Below are 21961 nucleotides of genomic sequence, written 5' to 3' on the forward strand. Positions count from 1 at the left end.
TTCCTTACGACAACTGTAACATATCTGTTTTTAAACATCTCAATGCTTCATGTTTCCACTGAAATCCAAAAGAAAGACTGTGTTCGATTTACCACGTGAAGTACTAGCTGAATCGAGAGCGCCGCATTCAAAATTTTCGCACGAAACAATTTGAGCTCTTTCAGCTGGCTAAAACAGTGACGCTTGGCAACAGGCAATTTGATGTGTGTGATGACATAAAGACACAATTTAATTCCCAAAACTCTATGGCAACGGTTTCGATTTATCGCGATGCTGCATTCGCAAGGATTCACCCACAAACTCCAGAACGGAGCCCAAAAGTGTGTCGGGTGACAATGAAACGATTTTGAGTAATGTGTTGCGTTTTGGCGGAAATGGGGGTGTAGGGCTACAATTTATTTCGCAACGCGTTTTGGAAGCCCTTTCAATGTGGTGTCTCGATGTGTACACGCAATCCCCGCGGTGTGTGTATGGCATCGGATTTTTCCCTTTGATGTTGACACTTTCACCTTTTCGGAACGCAGCCGGGAAAACCTGGCCGGTTTCTGATTACAACCATTTCAATCGGTGCTCTGGCGAAAAGGGAGCTTGTTTTTATTTCACGCCCCTCGCGCACGGAACGCGGGCTAGGGATTGCGGTTGCACGAGTCAGGTGTAAAGTGTTTCAATTTTCAACTTTTAATCACGTCACGCCCCCCGGTCCACCCGAGCGCCGGTTGAAGTTGAAGCATTCCGGGACGGCCAAGGATTGTCTTTAATTTAAAAAGTTATCCACCGAAGAGTAGCCTTCATTATCCTTCCCAAAAGCGATCCTTCTTGGCGTGCGGCCACAGGGAAGAAAAACCAGGCAAAGGATTGAGATTAAAACCGCTCGCTTCTTGTACATTGATTATTTGCACATAAAAAAGTTTGTACTGCGATCGGGAGGGGGGGGGAGGGATCGGGAAAATGAAAGTACGAAGAGAGAAAAGAAAAAAGAACACCCGACAAAGATATGATTGCGAAGAGATTGTTAAACAAATATTAACCCTCCGAAGTGAAATCTCATTCCAAATCTCTGTATCGTTCTTCGTCGTCAACGGTGGCCATCGTTTTCAGTAAGTGTTTTTACTGAGTTTGTATGTGTATCAAATGCCCCTGTCTCAACCGGGCTTCGACAGATGTTGAAGAAAAATCGTCTAAAAATAAACCCAAACAATCGATTTTCAAAAACCGGAACACACCGGATCGACCATCGACGACAGCATAATGGGAAAAAAGGGACCCGAGGCAAGGATCCGAGACTACGACGGTGTAACCTTTTTTGCAGTACGGGGTCGACACGACACGGTGATGGGTGAGATTGAAGGGCGATGCGGGGACAATCGTTTTGCGGGTGCGGAACAGTGACAGTGGTTGACTTTACCTTGGCCGCCCGGGAGAGTAAATGCAATCCTCGGTCCACGGCGAAGTTGGTCCGCAAGTGGCCGGATACGCACCGGGAGGACGATGCCGCAACCGCAGTGAAATTCAATAATAAAAGGTAGCGAAAGGTTTTGTGGCAACTACGGGACAGGCGGACGGATAATAATCGTCAAACAGATGGCTTGGCTTAACCGATGGGCTTAAAGGAGAAAGAGAGATATAGAGCATGTGGTCTGTTTGAGAGGGGATGTTGAGGAGTGTTTTTTTTTCTTTGTTGTGTGTGTGTGGTGAATGGTGAAGAAATGTAACAATACTCCTAACAACGCTTGCGGGGTGTAGCTATTGAAGGCAAAACATTGTTTACACAAGTTGTTTAAAATCTGGCGGGCAGCGCACCCCTGGCTTACATGATGTTGCGGTGAAAGATTCACGATTTATGGAGGGATAAAAAATTGACAACACAATTTTTTAACAAATGGTTCTTTTTGGGTGTTACTCTTCTTCTATTTTTTGCTTTCGTGAAATCACGTTACCGACACGACATAACAGCAGAAGTGTGTGCGTGCAGTGCAGCATGGGGTTGTCGTCCTAGGGATTATTTATTTAACCTTATCCATATTTACCGAAAGCTTACAATGCATTACACATAAAACCGCGAAACCATATGGTTGATATATGTTGCCGCTTCTATCCAGGGTTGAACGCAGTGCCAGCCTTGTGTAAACTAAAGCGCATGGCACTGCACCATAACGCTAAGGTCACCCGCATGAGTCTATTAGTTAGTTTTATCATTTCCGTAAAGATTTTATTGTGAAGTTGGGTCGAATGTTGTCCAAAACAAGAAATTACTCTAAATTTTGAAAATCAAGAATTCCTTTTAACGATTGTATTAGCAGGAGATATATTTATCATTAGACTTTTACAAAACATGAAAAAAAAAGAAAAGATCTTGTTCTTTGATACTAACATCTCCTTTGCATCACAACGCTACGAAGGGTAAAATGGGATTAATTTTACAGCCCAGCCCCATTGAGCTTCAGCTGCGGCGATCCAAGATAACCGCCTAAATGAGACAAATTGATGCCAGGAACGGAAGCCATATGCGAACAGCAGTGATTAAGCGCAGTAATATTTCCTCCAGTAACGACCATCATTGCGGTCAATCGCATCGCTTCCACCGATTCCCCCGCGTCCACCAACCCTCGCGCGCGTTTTTATCTGATGATAGCGGCAGATTTCTCCCGGCCAGATAGGTCAGTTTATTTTTCAACCCTCCGGGCCCGGGCTACACAGTTTCGGCTACAGTTTTTGCGGTCGATCAGTATAGTTAATCAAACGCAAAATTGGATCCCCTTGCGCTGCCACCACACCGGATCACACACCTCGGCAAGGTATGTTTCTCCTTGTGTGTCCGTGTGTGTGTGTGTGTTGCCAAACTCGATTACGTGTGCCCGGAGCGGACGTTGTTAAAAGCGATGGGTGGAAAAATAAATACCTCCTGCCAGCTGTGTGGCGGCCGGGGATTGATTCGAAGCGATGAGGATGTTGGAGGATGTTGCGGTAGCCTTTAAACCGTTAATACGCAAAGTGATCAAAGCGATACGACGACTGGCAGGGGAAGAACCACCACTGGGATGTGGCTTTGTAACCTGTAACCGTGTCCCTTGCTACAAACGGTTCTAGGATGGGTTTTCGGGGTAGTTTTCCCCTGTTTTCCGATGAAATGAGGGGTTCGAGAAGAAAGTGGAATTGATGAAGCCCGGTAGCCCCCGGTAGCGCGCGTATGATGCTGCCGCTTTCATCATGCTGCAGACGGGATAATGGCCATGTGAATTACGCAACGAGCGGCGACAACCGGCGAACCCGATTGCTATCTATTGCCATGTGCATTCGGGACGTTGTTTGAAACCAAAGATCTAATCAACAATTGCCAAATTACGCGACTATGGGTAATGCGCGTCCCCTCAAACACACACATGCGGATGGGAACGGAAACTAATGTTGGCTTCCGTACCGTGCCGCCGCTCTTTGTGCGCATAGTTTCGCAGTACGTTAAATAAAGGAAACCAATAAATTTATTAGATTACCGATAGTAACTTTTGTTTGCGAGTTGAAATCTTTTTTTTTTTGTCGTGTCTTTCCCCTCTGTTTCATTTATTGCCCTGTCTCGGACTCAATCTGTCGACGAGTGTGGGGGGTTAGATGAATCGAGAAACTAAATCAAACAGCGATTGACTATTTTCAGGGGACGAAAACATTTTCAATTGAGCTAAGCGATCTGAATGCTTCCCAAAAAAAGAAGGGGGAAATCGAAACCGAATGACAATGGACTCGCTGGCAAACAACTGGTTCGAAGTAGTGCGGTGGGAATTAACGGCGAACGGGAAAACTGCAATGAATTTTCCCGCCAGGGAAGCCAGCGGAAAGTTTGCCTTTGTACGGAGCAATTCCTTTTATTTTCGAACATTCCCAAGGTTTTGCTGCCGTTCCGACAACGTAGCGCGAGCAGGGGCTCCAGCAGCAAAGGATAAGTTTTTGCGTCGTGGCACGGGGTGCAAAGCAGTGGCGCTTAAAATGCGCACACCCAATTCGTAAATGGAACGGAAGCAACAATTTTCAAGGCTACCCACCCGATTCCGTTTTGTGCTTTTGGGGAGTAAGAGCTTGGGGTGAAAACTTGTGTATGAATATTTATCAGGCATCTTCCCGAATCGAAGCGTGATGAAGCAGACGGTAAAACTTTCGAAACCTATTGATGAACTTCCTTGGGGTTTTTTTCCTTGGGGTTTGAGGAAGGTAGTCAAACTACAGATGGATGAAAAAAAAAACAACCGAAGACGAAAACACGACGACTGCCGGTGGTCTTTTCCTCTGTCGGCTGGCGAACGTGGTCTGTAAACTATTTCATTTTCGTGTCACAAGTCATAACTAACTTTGGGACGAAATCAAACAAGTCGCTCTCTGGGTGCAGGGAATTTTTTTCGACCCAAAATTTCGGGAACTCTTTCGTGTTCCCTTTTTGGACTACAGGGTATAAAGTTTCTGCAACATTGACATTCAATATTAAAATAGATTCAAACGCGACATGCTTTTAACGGCTCTTTCGGGGAAGTCGACTAATTAGGTCTTTTTTATGCCAGAAGCAAATTTCTTTGCAACTGGAGAATGTCAAGTGGAGAAGAATCTTGTAGTAAGAAGCTTCCGCTTTGTTGAACCTCAGAAGAAATGTAACTCGTACAATACATATACTTAGGGCTGTGCGGAAAAATTATAAGCAAAGCATAAGGTGTTTTTTCTTCTATTTATCAAAGCTACGAACACATCCCTTGCCACAACAAAACAACATATAAATAAACTTTCTAATTCCGGCACAATAAAAACAATCCAAAAGAAAGCCCATCCCCAACCAGATGGTTTCTGTGTGCACCCTTCATAAGGTGAAAATAGTTGCTCGGACTGTTAGCCCATCGCGTCCAAGATCGTTCGCGTAAGAAAAATCAACTCCCGACCGAAGGACGGCAGCGGCCACCGTTTTCATCTGCGATAAGAAAACCGATCTTCCGCGTTTTGTCCCGAACCCCATTCGTTTATGTTTTGTGAATGTTTTGATTTATGAATATACCGGCTGTCTGGCCGTTCGGTGGCCTGTTTTTATTGCAATTGCTCTGTGGATAGTGTATGGGGTGATGTGTGCTTCGAGTGTGCTGAGCTCATGAATTTGTCTCGGCTCTCTCGAATTGGCGCCAGCCTGACAACGGGGATAGGGCGGCGTCTTGGTACGTGATGCGATCGGTCGCTATTTCACCCTCCCGGTTCTCCCGGTCGCAATTCTAATCGGAAGATTTATCGATGTTTGATTTTGTTGTCCGATGAGCAACAATAACAACCCATCTTGGACCATTTGAATGGGCCCCGCTGGCTTGTTCGTTTGAAGATTTTTACTGTCCTAAATGATGTCATTTATTGCAGCGAAATGAATTCACACGGCGGCACTGTAATGAATAGCCCAGTCCATTCTCTGCTGGTAATTTATTTGCTTATACATAACCCGCCAAGCGTAATACCACACGCAGCGGCAAAAGCTAATTAGCGTCAAATATCATTGCGCAAGATTGGCAAATGCAGCGGTGGAAAACAAGCTGTCACACTTAATCGGAACGTGCCATGATTATGCCGTCTCTCGTTGAACAGCAACAACTTAAGAACAGCGCAAGACACCGGCAAGACAACGGAAGAATCGGAAATCTACAGCTAATTATCACGTTCTCTCGCTGGTAAATCCCTCGTACGTGATATACGAGCTAATATGCCGTTGGCTTTTGTGCATCCATCTTACACACACACCCGGTTTCAGGCGCACCCGCATCGACTGTAGTGTAGTACCCTTTTGCGTTCGGCGAGTGGGTTCGGTTTGAAACAGCGAACAAGTGGAAGTTTTGGGCAAAGTTGTGTCATTTCTAATTTTCAACATATTGCCCTGGGCGCTGGGTTTCTGTGGTGCGATCGTGGATAGAAGAAGAGAAAGAACAAGAATGAAAGCTACTACTTCCCGGGATTTGTTGTGCCACGCGTGGTGTGGCACGGTCGAACGAAAACCGCACATAATGGACGTGGGAAAGTACAGTGAGCAGAGAGTGTACTCTCTACATCCCAGTTTTACCGTAACAGGATGGAAAACTTTCATTAGCGCGCGTTGTTGAACTAGCTGGAAAAGCAATCAATGGAAATTGTCGTAAAAGCTGTCGGGGGGTATGCATGCTGCCTGAGGTGTGGGTGAGATATAGATAAAGAGATTGAGTGTCATTGCCTGGAGCAATATCGAAGATTTATCTTGTAAACGGGATGTGGGATAACACTAGCAGTCCCTTCTGTCCGTGTGGTAGAAAACCCGCACAGTGACGGGTGATTTTGTTCCAATCCAATTAACCGTAATAATGCCGTATGCCGCTTTGCAGAAAAATGCATCAAGCACAACCGAAGATCCGAAGATACGACAAAAGCACAACTTCCAACGGTGAAGCGAAGTAGTAGTGGTTGAAGAGTGAAACGATTTAATTTATTTATTTCCACCATTTTCGAGCAGCTTTTCGTTCGAGCAAAAGCAAGCTAACAACAAAAAAGGCGGAAACTAAAGTGTACCACCCATGTTCGTTAAAGCAATGGCACAAAGGTACACCTCCCGTTATGTCTTGTCTTTACTGCCCGGGCGGTTACTTCCCCCCGTGTGCTGTTTACACTAGAGCGATAGAGGTAGAGAGCGAACAATTTGCATAAGCTACTACCGTGTTCGATGTTCCTTTCCACGGATCGGTGCACGCCGTCCAGCGCTGGACACTAACAGTGTCCGTCCAAGTGAGAGAGAGAGAGAGAGCGAGAAAGAGAGGGCTGGGCTAATTTGAAATGCAAATATTTTAACATCACGTGCGCCCGTCAAGTCGGGGAAAGTCACAGCACAACACACGGCGAACGATGGAGCGCAATGGCAAGGAGGTCTTTTTTGCGCCGTTTCGAAAAACATCTGCATCAAAGCACCTTTTCCCAGAGGCGTGCGGCGTGGGTCATTGTTTGAATGATGCAAATGCATCCCAGGAGTTATCCCAGCAGCTCCGGAAAAGGGTGATAGTTGGATAAAGAAGGAGCACAGAGATGGGTGTGAGCTGTGTTGTCACAACGGGAAAGATCGTTCGTTTGCCCGAGAGATTGCACGGTATGCTTCAACGGGCGTTGTGTCCGGTTCAGGTTTGTTTTTGAGTATAAGGAGCTGCAGTTTATTCTGTCCCCCCAAAACGTGAATCTCCGGATCTTGGGAAGTGTCCAGCGGAGTTGCTGGCAACTGACACGCTCTTTCATTTCAATTAAAGGCCAATGAAAATCGGTCGATAATGGACATTAATTTCAGTTTTCGCAGCGGAGGCAGAAGATACAGACAAACGCACATACACACACATGTACACGGATAGTCACATCGCTCAGCAACAACTGGCCGACAATTTGTGTGCCATTTTCCAAACAGGAATCGGTAGCTGCCGGTGTCTACAAAGCGTCACCAGTGGCAGAATGGCAAAGACAAATCTCAACACACATTGTATCGTCACACATTTTGGTTTCATGGAATGGAAATCACTTCGTGACAACTGTGGTGCAGTTACACTTTCCCAACTTGCTCAGGCTCTTCCCAGGGTCCTTCTGGTACCGTTCTGCGTGACCTATGCCCACTCGGGGCGAGATGTGCAGACAGGATCAAGTCGATATGTGAGTGTGTGTGTGTGTGTGTGTGGCACATCGATTACCGAACCGAAGACGCTCTGGGAAAACGCAAACAAAAGTTGATTAAGAGTCATGACGACGAAGACGACATCGTTTATCCTGGCCGACGGCACGTTTCGTAGATCCTCTCTACGTAGGAAGTCCCTTGGAGGCTTGCACGAGCCGGACGCTGGACCGTACTGAAGCGAGAGCACACTGTGTTTGTGTGTGTTTATGATGAAGATATCTTGCACAGGTCCTCAGGCACCACCATGCTGTGCCTCCCTTCCCTTCGGAGTCGTAAACGTCCGTAGGTTCTGTTGACTTTTGATTAGGTTATCGGGAATTGGCATTGCTATCTTCCTGAGCCGGCATGCCCTGGAACGGCTGCAAAGGAAGCTTATTACGAATTACGGACCGACCAGTCGAGATGCAGTCTGGACCTTGGCAGGGGGGGATATATTGGAACAAATTGTAATCGATGGCAGCCAACTATCAGCAGCCATGCCGTTGTCAATTACGAATCAGTTGACAGATATTCCCGATGTGATGACATCTGATCGGGGATGGTGGAGTTTGTCTGCTTCCGAGTAGCATTCGATACAACACTGCATTGGATGCTGGGTTGGGGTATGCAGAGCTCTAGCTAAAGGGTAATTGTAGCAGAAGGAAGCTATCTGCTGGGGTACAGCAGCTTACTTACAACACGACTGCAGCATAACGGCAACCGGTGTGTTTTGCATAGTTAAATGGAGAAACAGAATGCTAATTCCTATAGTTGCAGCAACCCTACCGATGATTTGATTTGCTAAGAACATCTTGGAAATAACTTCCCTGTTAACAAGGATTGATTGCAGTGCATTAAAAACCAAGTGTACTAGAGTGACATTTTGCTGGATACTTCAACAACCCGCGCCACATAAAACCACACGCAAGATGCTGACAGAACCTGACGTCGCTGAGACCAATGTGGCATCGTGTGGTGATCGTGTTTACCCGGTACACATGCTCCACATTACATACCCACAAACCTGTCAATAAGTTATTGTTAGCCGCACACAAAATTCGTTCCCTCCTTTCTACTATTCCTGGGACAGTGTCGGATTTTCACGGTAGCACATATCAATCAAATGCCAACCACAGATCGACAGCACGAGTCGTCTCGGAGATCAGCACTAGCAGCTTGTGACTCTGTTTTCGTCAGCATGTTCCCTTGGAATTCCCTTTTGTCATAAATAAAATAAAATGATATAAAAAGAGTAAGCTGGTTCTTCCTTACCGTAAGCCGTTTCCCGGGTGAAGAGGAAAAATAGCAGAATATGGCACACGAAGCCGGCCATAATGCGCTGGTTGCTGTCGCTGTTGTTGCTACTTCTGATGGGATCGGTGGGATTGCTCCGGGCGGAGGTGAAACTTCCTGTGTGTTGGCACTGTTTCGCTCAAGCCGGAGGAAGGGCCGGGGGTACGTATTAGCCCGGGCGCACCTGCGGAAAGGTAATGCTTTCGGAGAAGAGGATTTTCTCCTTTCGCCTCTCGCTGCTGCTTGAGGGCCTGCTTGCTAAGTGTTTGGCTGTTTGGTTGCTCCCAGCAGTGCAAGAGCACTAATTTCCGCACACTCCCGGAGGGTTGCTGAGGGCCATTTTCTCTCTGTCCGGGTTGGTGGCGCAGCGAACTGGAATGTACCGGAGCTTATGAACACACACACACAGACACTCGTACACACACACTCTATGGAATGGAAATTTTCACTAAAGCACCTACACTCGCACGTACACGCACCACTAAGTAGCACTAAGGAAGGGGGGGTTGAGCATAAAGAGAGGAAGAGAAAGAAAAACCATTAAAAACAAATAAAAAATCACCTTCGCCAGCTGTGTGACATTCCTCCGCTTTTCCTGTCCATGATGACCGTTTAAGCCTTGAGGCAGCTGGCTGGGAAAAGGGACACTCCCAACACTCGACACTCCCGAAGGACACAAATCCACACATATACACACACACACACACACACACACACACACACTAATGGGACCGGATGATCTTCAGGGCTTTTGTTTTTCTTCGAGACTATTATTTGCGCTCTCGCGCGCCTTATTTGAGCCCGGCCATTGTTTGTGGTGCCGGCCTGTGTTTGCTTTTGTTTTCCCGACCCCTGACGCTGTTCTGTTTCGTTTTGTTTCGTTTTTTTCCCCCGCTTTTCTAAAGAGCATTTATGTCTCGCCCCGGTAGTACACTCAAACGCGGCCAAACCTCTTTCATGCTAATCTCCGCCCGGCCCAGGAGCTTTCGCCACGGGAGTGAAGGTATGCGGGACACAGCGCACACAGCACACGATTGTTAAACGGTGCTAAAGTGTCCGTCCGTTTATTATGCCTTCTGATAATTTGTCTCACTTGCAGTTGTCGAGAGGCGATTCTTTTTTTTTGCATTTGCAAACACACGCAACGCTTGGAGTTGCTGTTTTTCCTGCGTTCTTCAAACGCGACTGTTGCTTCGATTGCTAGCCGGCTTTGTGCGGAATGAAAGAGCGATAGAGAGAGAGATAGAGCGGGTGTATGTGTACGGTGAAAATTTATGATGATTTAGTTGCAACAACAGTAGTTAGACGTAGAGTACGCTGGAGGAGATCCTACAACAGCTGGTTGATTGTTTTTTTCTTTAGTTTTTGCTCGTTTCTTGTTCTGAAGTCCTGAACTCGCAACGCTTTGTTCCTACATGCATACATGCAAGAGTGTTTTTTTTTTTGGTTCGTTTCCCTTAGCTCGTGTGCTTTAATACATTTACAACCGTTTCTGCCGGCAACGGTGAACTCGGCTGGACTTACCGGCGAGCAGTTTTGCCTTCCGGTTGCCGGTTATAGCGCGCCGGTTTGCGGAATAATTTGGCACGAACTTCCCCATCGTTATCAGCAGTTTAAATGCATTAACCTAGAAAAAAAGTGCCCCAAAACACACATACATACATTCCGACGCGTACCAATACACACACACACAGACACACAGAGGCGTTAGTCGTCGTGCCGTCTGCAGCGGATGTGCCTTAATATCGCCTTCGGAACGTGGCGATGATTGTAGGGAAATAAAGCCCGCCGCGGACTGTAAAACCGATGGGTGAAAATGAAACAAAAGGAAGACAAAAAGAAGAAACGCTCACGCTAAAGACACTGCCGAGAACATTAATGGGGAAGAATTATGATATCGTACTGTCACATCGCGACCCGCCGGAGGCCTCGGTGACCTCGGTCGTGTGACGGTAGTTTGGGAAGAGATTTAAGGTTCCCTAATTTTATTTCTTCGCCGTCGTGCAGTTTTTTGAAGCGTAATAACAAAATGAAAGGACCGCGAAAGCCTTGTACGCGACAGCACGGTACGCTATCGATCTTCTGGGGGGGTTTTTTTGTCTGTGTTGTTTTGAACACTTTTTTTTGCTGCTGCTCAAATTAAAGACTCGCTAAATCGTTCATGTTTTACACGTTCACTTGTTGTCGTAAGCCGACTGCTTACCGAGTGAATGATTGTTTGTAGCCACTTGGCGTGGCGTATCTTGGTCTCAAATGGTTCAAAAACATGGCACCAACACCCCAACCAACCGAAGCGTTGAAACACACAATGCAAGGTACGAGCTTAAATCTTTCGCAGGAGCGTCCGAATGTTTCCGCTTCTGTTTCGGCCCAAGCTGCCGAGGAATGCTTGGGACGACGCTTCAGCATTTTAATCATCCGCGCTTTCGGGAAGAATTTAATAACCGAGCCGGGGCCGGAGATAATCTTAAGCACGTGCTGGAGGAATTTATTGCGTAGGCCTCCGTTTTGCCGCCAAAACGCTGGACGCTGGCCAAAATCAAAAGATGGCTATTTGAGCAAAAAGAGAAACACATACATACAAGTGTCTCGAGCGCGCCTGTACACACTGTTTCGTGGGCCAGATCGTCGGGAAAAGGTCGCCAAAGTGGGATGCAGATTCTTTGCTGCTGGACGCGAAGGAATTTTATAAAGCTGTGTGAGTGTTTTTTTTGTAAATATTTAAAAAAAATCCGATTGCTGTTTCTGCGACCCCAAGGATGGTGAAGAAAAAAGATAGATTTATTAAAATTACCAAAAACATGGAACATTGGAATGTCTTAAATGCTCATTAAACTGCGTAATTTCGGAGTATAGCCTTGTTTAGTGTAAAAAATTAGCTTTCAATTTTCAGTTTTTATCTGTTTTGCCTGCATGGTTACATATAAGACTTTTCCCTTTTTTCTGCTTTAAAAGATCACCCAATTTGATGAAATAAAAGATGATGAAACGTTGTTTTTCCTATTTTTCTACAAAAAAAGGGCTCTGTTATAAAAGACAACAAAAGTGTCTGAGAGATTGCTGCAATGTTCGGAGAGATTTCGAATATTGTTAGTGCCAACATAGCTTTAATTAGTGTTCGCTCAAAATGGAAAGTAAAATAGCAAGTTTGTCGTTAATATACATTTGAATCAAGATTGCTGGCCTACCAGTATCGACAATATGTTCACATAATTTCAACAGACTACGTTTAACGTTTCCCCCGAAGCGGGAAATTAAATCACTCAATGAACCAGTGGTGCTTCCACTTTGCACACCACTCAAACTAATCTACTAAATTCACCTTGTTAAATCGGCTCATTAATTGGAGCATGTTGAACAAAGTCGCAACTTTCCAGGCACTCGCTTAGCGTCAAATTTAGTGTGGCTCAGCCGCCGAAGGAAGAACCTTGAAAGGCAATAAATTATGAATCAGAGCCAAACCCGGTCGGCCTTTTCTTTTCGGAAGCGGGCCCGGGCCCGAGTATTTACACCCGGGCTTAAAGCGGCCTTTCGGCTGAGTAATCTTCCTTCCGGGATACATGGAAACACCATTGTCCTTCCCAGTAATCAACATTCCATAACCTCGCACTCCACATCGCTGCTCCCACCCCCCGTTGTGCCGATGTGCCATTTGAGGCGAATGAAAGTCAATGAATTTCCGCAATTTGCCATCTAATCCATTTCCGTCCTCTTTGAACTACCTACACTTGCTTGCCTTGTGTCCCTGTTTGTGTGTGTGTGTGTGTGTGTGTGTGTGTGTGTGTGGGATGGTGGTGCTTGGCTAGGATTAAAATTGCACACCCGCACACGCTGTCTTTGACGCGGAGAGAGTGAGGGACCGTTTGAACGAAGGAATCAATCGGGGATCGGGCCTCTCGCATAGCCGATCACAGACGCAACTTACAAAGTCCGACACTTACACCACTAATATTGGGAAGGGAGAGAGAGAGATGGCAGAGGACGGTGAGAAGGACGAAGAAAAAAGACAAGAAAAAACACGCACACAGCCCGGAATAGAAAGCTGGGGGACGAGCGCAACCGTCACGCTACGTCGGAAGTTAGCCGTAGGAAGCAATTTGCTAACGCTTGAACAATTCGCAAAATCCACTCCACCGTGTGCAGCAGTAAATGATGGGCACGTGGCTGACTGTGCGGGGCAGCGGAAGGACCTCTGCCATCTGCAGTGTGCAGTGTGTTTCCCCCCCCCCCCTCCCCCGCTGCTACGAGAGCCGCTTCTCCGTTTTGAAGAGGAGGTTTTATCGGCCGGATTAAAGTGTGTGACTGTCCTTTGGCGATGCAAGGCGCGATGGGGCGAGGGGCGAGCAAGGCAAGCTTCATTTCGGTTGGCGTATTTATCCAACAAGCGACCGAAGCGGCGTGTGTAAATTCATTATTTTCCACACTAACAAGCGCACACCCGAGAGCAGGGGCGCGTGTACGTGCGTGCGAATTTTGTCACGCCGGTATGAAAATTTGCAAAACAGGGAAAGCTGGCCTCACTAGCGGGTAACGAACGATTACTGGGGGTAAGTTAGCGGTGGTTTGGTGGAAGGGTTTTCTTGGGAAGGGCGATTGAAGAGCGTTCTCGAAGGGTTTATATCCGTATTTGCACTAAACGGTACGCACAAAGCAATCAGAGCGTTCGAGTGTGTCGGGGATTTCCTTTTTTCTTCTCTTTTTTTTGTGCTGAAATGTGTGTGAATATTGTTATTTTTTATCTGCAGTGCCATTAAGTGTCTTTAATGGCCTGATACAGTTTGTCTGCGAAAGAAGAACATCACTCATAGTAAACGGTTTGAAGAAGAGTGAAACAAGTCTGAAATAAGGGGTTTTTATTCTAGGGGTTTTATTCTTTGCTTCAAACTTACTTCAGATTTTTTTCAGCTTGTCAAACATAAACAATTACAGCAATTATCCGCAGTACGCGATACTCGATGTACGCGAATTCGCAGTACGCAATTCCTCTTAATTTGACAGCTCCATGTGTTTTTGTAAATATTTAAATTTTTTGAAATATTTTATGCTCCTTTTGAATTTCCTTTATGTTTTTAAAGCATTTTGCTTTGAATTTGTGCAACGGATACCTGTTTTACAACAAAATACTTAAATGCAAAACTCTGTGGCGATATTTTTCAACCCTCGATCCAGTAGTGTAAACTATTTTTCCATAGGAAACTGCTGTACGCGAAAACTCGAGATACGCTATTGGGCTCGGTCCCGTACGATAGCATACATCGGATAATGATTGTATGCTTGCATTTTTCCACAAAGTGTACATATTTTATCAAGAAAGATTAAAAACTGCTTCTTTCTGCTTCTAAAAATTTACAATAAGATTGAACAACTTAAAATATTCTTTTGAACTTTTTTTAAAGTAATAAAAACACCGATAATGCAATGTAAATGAGTAACTTAAATGAGAAGTTTGAAAAATGTTTGGAATTTATTTGTTTTTTTTTTTTATTCAACCAATACTTTCAATAAAATTGATAGCCTTTGAAGCAAATCCTTCACAACACAGTCACAGATACAAAACTGCCCGCACTTGTCGGATTCAATCATACTGGGCCAGCATTTCGATCGAAATCCGATTCAACCCGTGAATTGCTGGGCTGATTTGAAAGAGAATTTAGCTTCTGTCCCGGTACCTGTCGATGCACCAAAGCTCGACAGTGTACAGTGCTTATCTGAACCGTTTGGATGCATTGCATTCGTTAAGGTTTTAGAGTTTGAAAAGTGAAGGTAGAGTATGCTGCTTTGAAATTGTAAGTCCTTTTTTCTTCTTAGAAAAACAACACCTCCAAGCTGACAACATCTCTAGTATCACCATCGGTCATTCATCTCACTGGTATGCGCAATCAGAGATCGGTTACCGTGTGGGTTGTTTGTGTGATACTTAAAGCTCGGTGTTGGCAACTTCAATACAAACACAGAGTGTAGCTCTTCTTCTAGGACGATAGGAAATTATGTGTTGTACCTTTGTCCCTTTAAAGCGCTACAAACAATCTCGTGCCGTACTGCCCACAATTGCAACCTAGCTGGCGTGCACAAGTTCTAGGATGGAGTTAATTTCGCCCTGCACATTTCCCCGCGCCATCCAATACAAATGAATGTTTTCCCAATTTTTGGTTCACCTCAAAACCAATTCCACTGAATAGTTTTACGACCCCAAAGCTGCAACTCTTCCCACAGCTCAAAAATACACTGCCGAGCCATCTCTAAACGCCGGCCAAATTTCTTGCGCGCTAAGTTGTGCTTCCTCTCTTTCCTGCTCTCCGATACGCTCTACAAAACTAACTAACTTTTCCTGTTTCTCTGCAATGTTTGCTACGGCGCACTTTCTACATTACACTGCAGCTTGGTCGACTCCCAAAAAGCTCCCTCCACTTCCCTTTGCCAAAAAAGGTTGCAAGGAAATCAGTAAGGAGCAACTTTTAATGGTGCTTGGGTGGTAGTAGCTGTGCTGGTGGTGGTGGTGCTGCTGCTGGTGGTTCGATTTCTCTGGAACACAAAATTGCACACTGACCAGAAGTTAGAGCTTGGCGAAAGAAAACTTTCATTAAATGATAAGAGCCCGCTCCTTGTTTGTCCTCTTGCGCTCCAGTTTCCATCGTGCTCCACCTCCCCCCCCCCCCAAAAAAAAAACCACCCGAAAACCGGTAATGAGGCATTCTTGTTCTCGAGGACGCTGGGCATTTTGAAGATGTTTGTCTAGCGCTCCGGAAGAAAGCTCCGAAGGGTAGAGGTACGGTGTCTTCACCCTGTTCAACATTGATGGGCCCAATGGATAGCCTTCCCCAACTCCATTCCTGGTATCGGTATCTTGTGAACGGCGAATCATTACCGGTAATGATTGGGTATTTTTTTGTTGTGTTCGGTTGCCATTTTCTATTCACGATGACTTCCGGGAGGAGGAATATTGGCAGTTTGGTGGATTTTTTTGGTGAGCTTTTCTCTGATTAGCGTACATGTTGGTTTGGCAAGTGGTAGCCTGTAGATGCATCATACTTTAGAATGCCTGCAGGATGGGAAATTTGCATGTTTACACATCGATGGAAACGTCATTATCGTACCATTAAAAAAGGGCATTCTTAAGGATGCTTAATGCACATTATTTAATGAGCTTTACTTCTCTGATGTAGGGCATTTCAACAGGAGGACGAAATGATGGAATTAGGTCGCGTTATCTTAAGTGTAGAAGAAACGATAAGCTTAAAATATAGCTCTTGATTATTGTAGTGAATTTACCATCAACAGCAAGTTTTACATCTTCCAATAGAATAAGTAAACAATCATTTTCTTTCAAGCTGTTCCAATATTTCCAGCCTTCCATCAAAAAACTCACGCCCCTTTCAAATGCCTTCGCAAATAGCGGGGGCATGCGTGTGTGATGCGTGAAAAATCTAATTTTTCCATCCATTTTACCCCACTGATCGGATTTAATGCGTATCGACACACGGTCTTTGACGAGCCCGGCAATCTGTTTGACGGGCCCCGGCACTGATGAACGAACCACTCCACATAAGCCCCTCCTCACAATCCAGCGCACAAACAAATGAACGCGCACAGCCCATAGAGAGCGTAGCATATGCTTGAACATAAAAGCGGCCTAGTAGACAGAAATTGAAAGGTGTAAAACTGGTGGGGCTCCCGTGGCTCCGTTGGTTGTGAGGGTTTTTTTGGGGGATTTTTTTTTTATACATTCATTTCATTTCTCCCCGGCCATCGCCTCAATTTACGGAAACATAATCAAACGTAATTGAATTTTTACACTCATCCATGCAATTGGGGCTGGGCGGGTAAAACCTCTTTCGCCGCCGTGGAAGGTACGGCACGCTTGAAAGTTTCCTTGCCGAGGCTAGCGGAGAGAGAGAGAGAGTGAGTTGCTGTCCATGGTGGGGATCGTTTGGGATCGTTAGGAAAAATGCTGCATACACTATCCAACGACGACTGACGACGACCCCGATTTTTGGGGCAACAGACAAGCACACACACACACACACTCACACATACACCACAACGGTCTGAAAGGGGGTTAGATCCAATCAAATAGGTATATCCTCGCGGCCCGACGCTTCTTCATCCTGAAGCGAAGAACGTCTTCCCGAAGCAGCAGCGTGCCTGAGTCTTTGGCGCGGTGTCGTCTTGTTTTGCTTTTTTGGCTGAGCCTCCTCAAAAACCCTGTCACGGCACGACCGACTCAGAGACAGCCACCCGAAGCCTTCAAGGCTAAAGCCGGGCTATGAAAAGAGCCACGGTGTGATTTGGCGGCGTGCGGCAGCTTTCTGAAAGTTTATCAAAAAAGAGAAAATGCTCGGAAAGTTCAGGGCGCGCGAAATGTCACGAGATCACGCGAGAGACACACAAGCCAGCCGACCTGAGGTGAAGACGGGCGCGACTGGTGCAAACGTTGGGAGGCAATTGATTAAACAAATATTTTGCTTATGAATTATGTCAACGATTTGCACCCCTCAAAAATGGTGGCGGCAGTGCTTTTGGCAGTGCCGAATGTGGCTGAGCTGGGCAAGATTTTGGGACCGTCTTTGAATCAATTCAAGCAGTCCAGGAAATAGGAAATACTCTTCAATGGTAAATCCTTTTAAGTTCCCTTCCAAAAAAGTACCCTCCGTAACGAAACGAAATGTTGAAATGAAAGCCTGAGCATCTTCAAAAGATAAGCTGAGCGGAAACGCTCACCTTTAACACTTCGCTTGATGAGCGACAGCAAATATTGATTAATTTCATTTTAACACCATTTGCCGGAATTCGAAGGGCTTCTCAACGCGGTGCCGAAGCGACGCGAGACCACCTCGCGACACCATTATCGGGAGTGAAAACTTCTTTTGAATTAAGTACCTCCGACCTTTTATGGTTAATTTCACACTCAATAAGGCTCTCCTTTGGCAAACAATCAATCGGCATAACGATGTCGAGGAGTTTGATTGATTATGGGTAGCGCGGGGCCGTGGTGTGTCGGTCGAGCGAATCCACACCGAACCTTACTGTGCGCCGTGTCTGTGACTGGTCCGTAACGTAGCGTAACACAACCAGTCTTCTGCAGAGAGGTCGTTCTTCAAATGGCAGCGAAGCTGACAATCCAGACGGGGTGCGGCAGGGGTTTGCCGGTGGATTGTGGAAAGTTTGCGGAAAACTTGCGGAGCAGAAACAAAGTTTAGCAAGAGCGGGGCAAGTCGCCTTCACTGGCAGAAGCATTCCGGAGCGCAGCCGAGAAAGCACACCGGGCGAAAGTCGTATTTTGTGAAATGTGTTTTCAGCTGGAACGAAGCTGAAAATAAAACACGCCGGTGTGGTGATCGTCCGACGGTGTGTGTGTGTAGTGGCGCTGCAAAACCCACCGCCAAAGCGCAATCAACAGTGAAGTGTTGTTTCGATGTTTGGGTTTGTTATGATGATGAACGGCGGCGGGGTACGGGCTACATAGAACAACCTTGCACAACCATTACTCATCTTTTGATCCCCATCGGCTCTCGGGGGTGATTGTTTCGACGTATTTGATAAGTTTTGCCGCTTTCGTTTGCACTTTTCGGATTGTTCTCGGTTCTGTGGTTTTGCACACGAAGAAAAGAAGGTGGTTGAAGTTTTCAAAGACCTTCTCCCCCTCTCCCATCCGAAGCTCAAGAAAAGCCGGTTTGCGAAAGTAATTTCTTATGATGCAACTTCTTCTGCACGATTGGTTGTACGATGGAGTTTCCTTATAGGATGGTGGAGACTGGTGGTGGATATTTTAAATTGAGCGACTTGTAACGTTTAAATCAAAACACGTATTGTGTGATGATGTAAATCCACTTCCCTTGGTACTGAATGGTAGCAGTTTACAGTATTCTGGTGAGCTGTATGTGTACTTTAATGAGTTTTGAAGGTCAAATTTGTCACTAAAGAGGTTAAAAACCATTGGGTTTTATGACAGAATTTGTTGAATTTAGTGAAAAATATCAAAATTACACTCAACGGTATGATACACAATTTTAAGGCATCATCCATATATTACGTGGTTATTATCCAAAAAAATATTTCGTATTATTTCTTAGCTTAATCAATAATCATCCATCATTTTGATTGAAGTTGCGCTACAGATAATGTAACTGCACTTATATCTACGTATTGAAAATTGTAGCATTTTAAAGAGCCTTCCCTCTTCATTGTGGATGGTACGTAATTTATGGATAATTACTATTTGGATGTTTAACCTTTGGAAGTTGTTGCTCTCTTCCTGGACTTTGTTTGTAGAAATGTGTTTGTCTCATATTTTCATATTTTATACATTTGCTACGATCAGTGCTGCAAAATGTCACTGTCAATCTCATAAAAAAATCTGACTGAAACAAAATCCATAGCAGCGTCACGTACTCAATTGTGACAATCAGAGGTGATGCTCAGAACGGTTGGTGTGACCAATACATGCTCATGACATGTTTGCCACCATCGCTTGGTCAGTCACTATGTCACCAATTTTTTTTTTGCTGTGATCAGTTTTGCAAAATGTCACTGAAATAGTCATGACAAATTCCGGCTGAAACAAAATCATCTTAGCGTCACGAGCTCTTCTGTGAAGATCAGAGGCGAGCCTCAAACAGTTTGTGCGACCATCACATGCTTGGTGACATTGTGTGCAACCAACTCTTGTTCAGTCACTTGGTCGCGACATTTTCAGTCGGTGATCATCGCGGATGATCATGGGAGATATGTGGTGCATGCGAGTGGTTCCAAGAAACAAAATGAGCATGTTTTCTTGCTCTGTTCGACCCGACAGATGATCAAAACAGATAGAGGACGAAAGCATGCTTATTTTGTTGCTAGAGCCCACGTGCCAAGTATATTCCAAGAATGTTGTGATTATCACCGACAGAAAATGTCGTGACCGAGTGAGTGGCCAAGAGTTGGGTGTTAAACTAAATGTCACCAACCATGTGATTGATTCTCCAAGTGTTTGAGTATCGTCACTGATCGTCTCAGTTGTGTAAGTGTTCTGATTTGAGCTTCGTTTCAGTCATGAGTGTTGATGACTGAAACAGTGGCATTTGCCAGCACTCATCACAGCACTGGCTACGATATATCATTGAACCGTGTTCAAATTTTTCACTTCAATATGGTTGGAGTTTTCGATTGGAATTTTACAGTAAAGTTAACATTCCTCCAACACATCCGATTTCCCAGGCACAACGAATAAATTTCGCCCGTTGTATTAAATTGTTTCTTCAAAAAATTTACTCCCATGCGTTTGCTGTCGATATGTGGACGCGCACATTCCATTCCCTGCACGGCAAAAACACATCGGCACAGCGCAAATACAATAGTCCATTTCACAGCCGTCACAATTGCATACAATTGCAGCAATTCCGACAACGTTTCCAGAATAAAAGATGAAGCGCGCGTGTCTGTGCAGAGGGATGAACAAAAACATACAAAAAAAGAAATGTCCCAATAGCAAAACCGTGACAAATTTCCTTCCCTGTTTTTAGTGGGCCTCTGAGCCGCCGGGTGCTCTGGCTGTGAGTGCATTAGTGCATTCAGCGGAAGCATTCGTCAATGCCAGAGTGGAATGTCACTCGTTCGGCTCGAATGGTGTGTACGGGGGAGGGGTGGGCTCAATCTCACCCATTTTTGTCACTCCCCTCGCTGCGTCAGTCGTCTACGCGAAACGCGAACGGGATAAACCAGCCACCAGTCAAAGGGAACCCAAAACTTTCGCCCTCCTCCCATCCAGCCTGGAACTGAAATCCAAAACGAGACCCCTCGGGAGAGTGTAGTCTTGCAAACGGTGCGCGCATAGTTTCGTCGCAAGTCAAACATGGAGCACAAGGAAAAATCAACAAACACACACACATACACACTGCTCCGATTGTTGGACGACCTGAACGAGCTTCCGATAGGATGCGCCCCAGATGAAAATGGAACGGAATGGGCAGCCGGCCGTGTTCCACCCGACGACGGTTTCCTCCCTGTACCCAAGTGGGAAAAGGTTTTTGTTTCAATGTTTCTCCATTTTGGCCCATTTTCTTCTTCTCCCTCCCTCGGTCGATTCTGGTTCAGTGGGCATGTCTGAGGATCGGTGCATTTAGTGGCAGGACAATTGTCCATCATTTTCACCCCACAATGCTCCATCGTTCGCTCCCGGCCTCCTTCGATCGACTTGCTTTTCCCCCGCGGGACGAGAAGGCGTGCCGGCAGCATCCGCTTATGTCTTTTTTGTTTGTTTGTTCGGGTTTTGTTTTCAACCGCTCGCGCTCCTTTCGGGCGCCCTCTCACGTTGCCTTGGGTGGAGTGTCTTGATTTGGCGCTTCATGAATATTGATGGTACGACGACAGCATGCATTTCCTCGCCTTACTTTCCCACCTTCCCCATCCCTATTCCGTGTACCACTCGAGACACTCTGTGACGGATCAATTGTCCCGAATCGGACAAACCGACCGAGTGGGGAAGGGCTTTTGCCCGTTCCCCACCATCGCAAGCCGACATAAATATGGCGAGATGTGGAAAAAAAAGATGATTTGTCGAGTGAAGTGGTACCGTTCTATAATTTACACCCGGGCGTACTCGTGTCTGCCACATTGTTCGGATGTGCGCGGGGGGGGGGGGGGGGCTCCAGGGGCAAGGGAGCGTTTGCTTTGGCTCAAGCATTAGGATTTTATCGTCATCAATCAAGCAACCGAGACAACATCGGATAACGGTGTCAACTTAGTGGCGCGATCGATTCCACCACCACCAATACCACCACCACCGACCAGTCAGTGAAAGAGGCTCGGAACTGAGTGAGATGGAGCAAGCTGTAGAGTAAATGATGGATCTTGCGCCGCGAGTCGGTTAGGACATCTTCGCCCTAGTACACTCATGCTCGTTTCCCGCTGCGTTTCATGCTTTTAACGATGTAATGCACACACACACACACAATCCCTGGAGGGTGGTCGTTCGGAGCGTTCGGAGCAGATCCAAGATTTTGAAAGATTGAGCAGACCGGATGTATGGGAAGG

At 45.8% G+C, this 21961-nt stretch overlaps 1 protein-coding gene across 6 annotated transcripts in view; it reads right to left on the reverse strand.

Annotated features, from left to right (window-relative positions):
- Positions 1–21961, reverse strand: part of LOC121598410 (protein amalgam-like) — a 72511-nt gene that overhangs the window by 48082 nt on the left and 2468 nt on the right. For 4 of the 6 annotated variants that reach the window (XM_041925221.1, XM_041925223.1, XM_041925222.1 and 1 more), the window contains exon 2: positions 8930–9441. In XM_041925221.1, the coding sequence (XP_041781155.1) occupies positions 8930–8990 (61 nt within the window). In that variant the 5' untranslated portion in view covers positions 8991–9441. Of the gene's footprint in view, positions 1–8929; positions 9442–9900; positions 10024–10043; positions 10145–21961 lie in introns of those variants that run through there. The other 2 variants (XM_041925225.1, XM_041925224.1) reach the window with 2 other exon arrangements.

The sequence above is a fragment of the Anopheles merus genome, chromosome 3L (assembly GCF_017562075.2).
Source record: "Anopheles merus strain MAF chromosome 3L, AmerM5.1, whole genome shotgun sequence".
Taxonomy (NCBI): domain Eukaryota; kingdom Metazoa; phylum Arthropoda; class Insecta; order Diptera; family Culicidae; genus Anopheles; species Anopheles merus.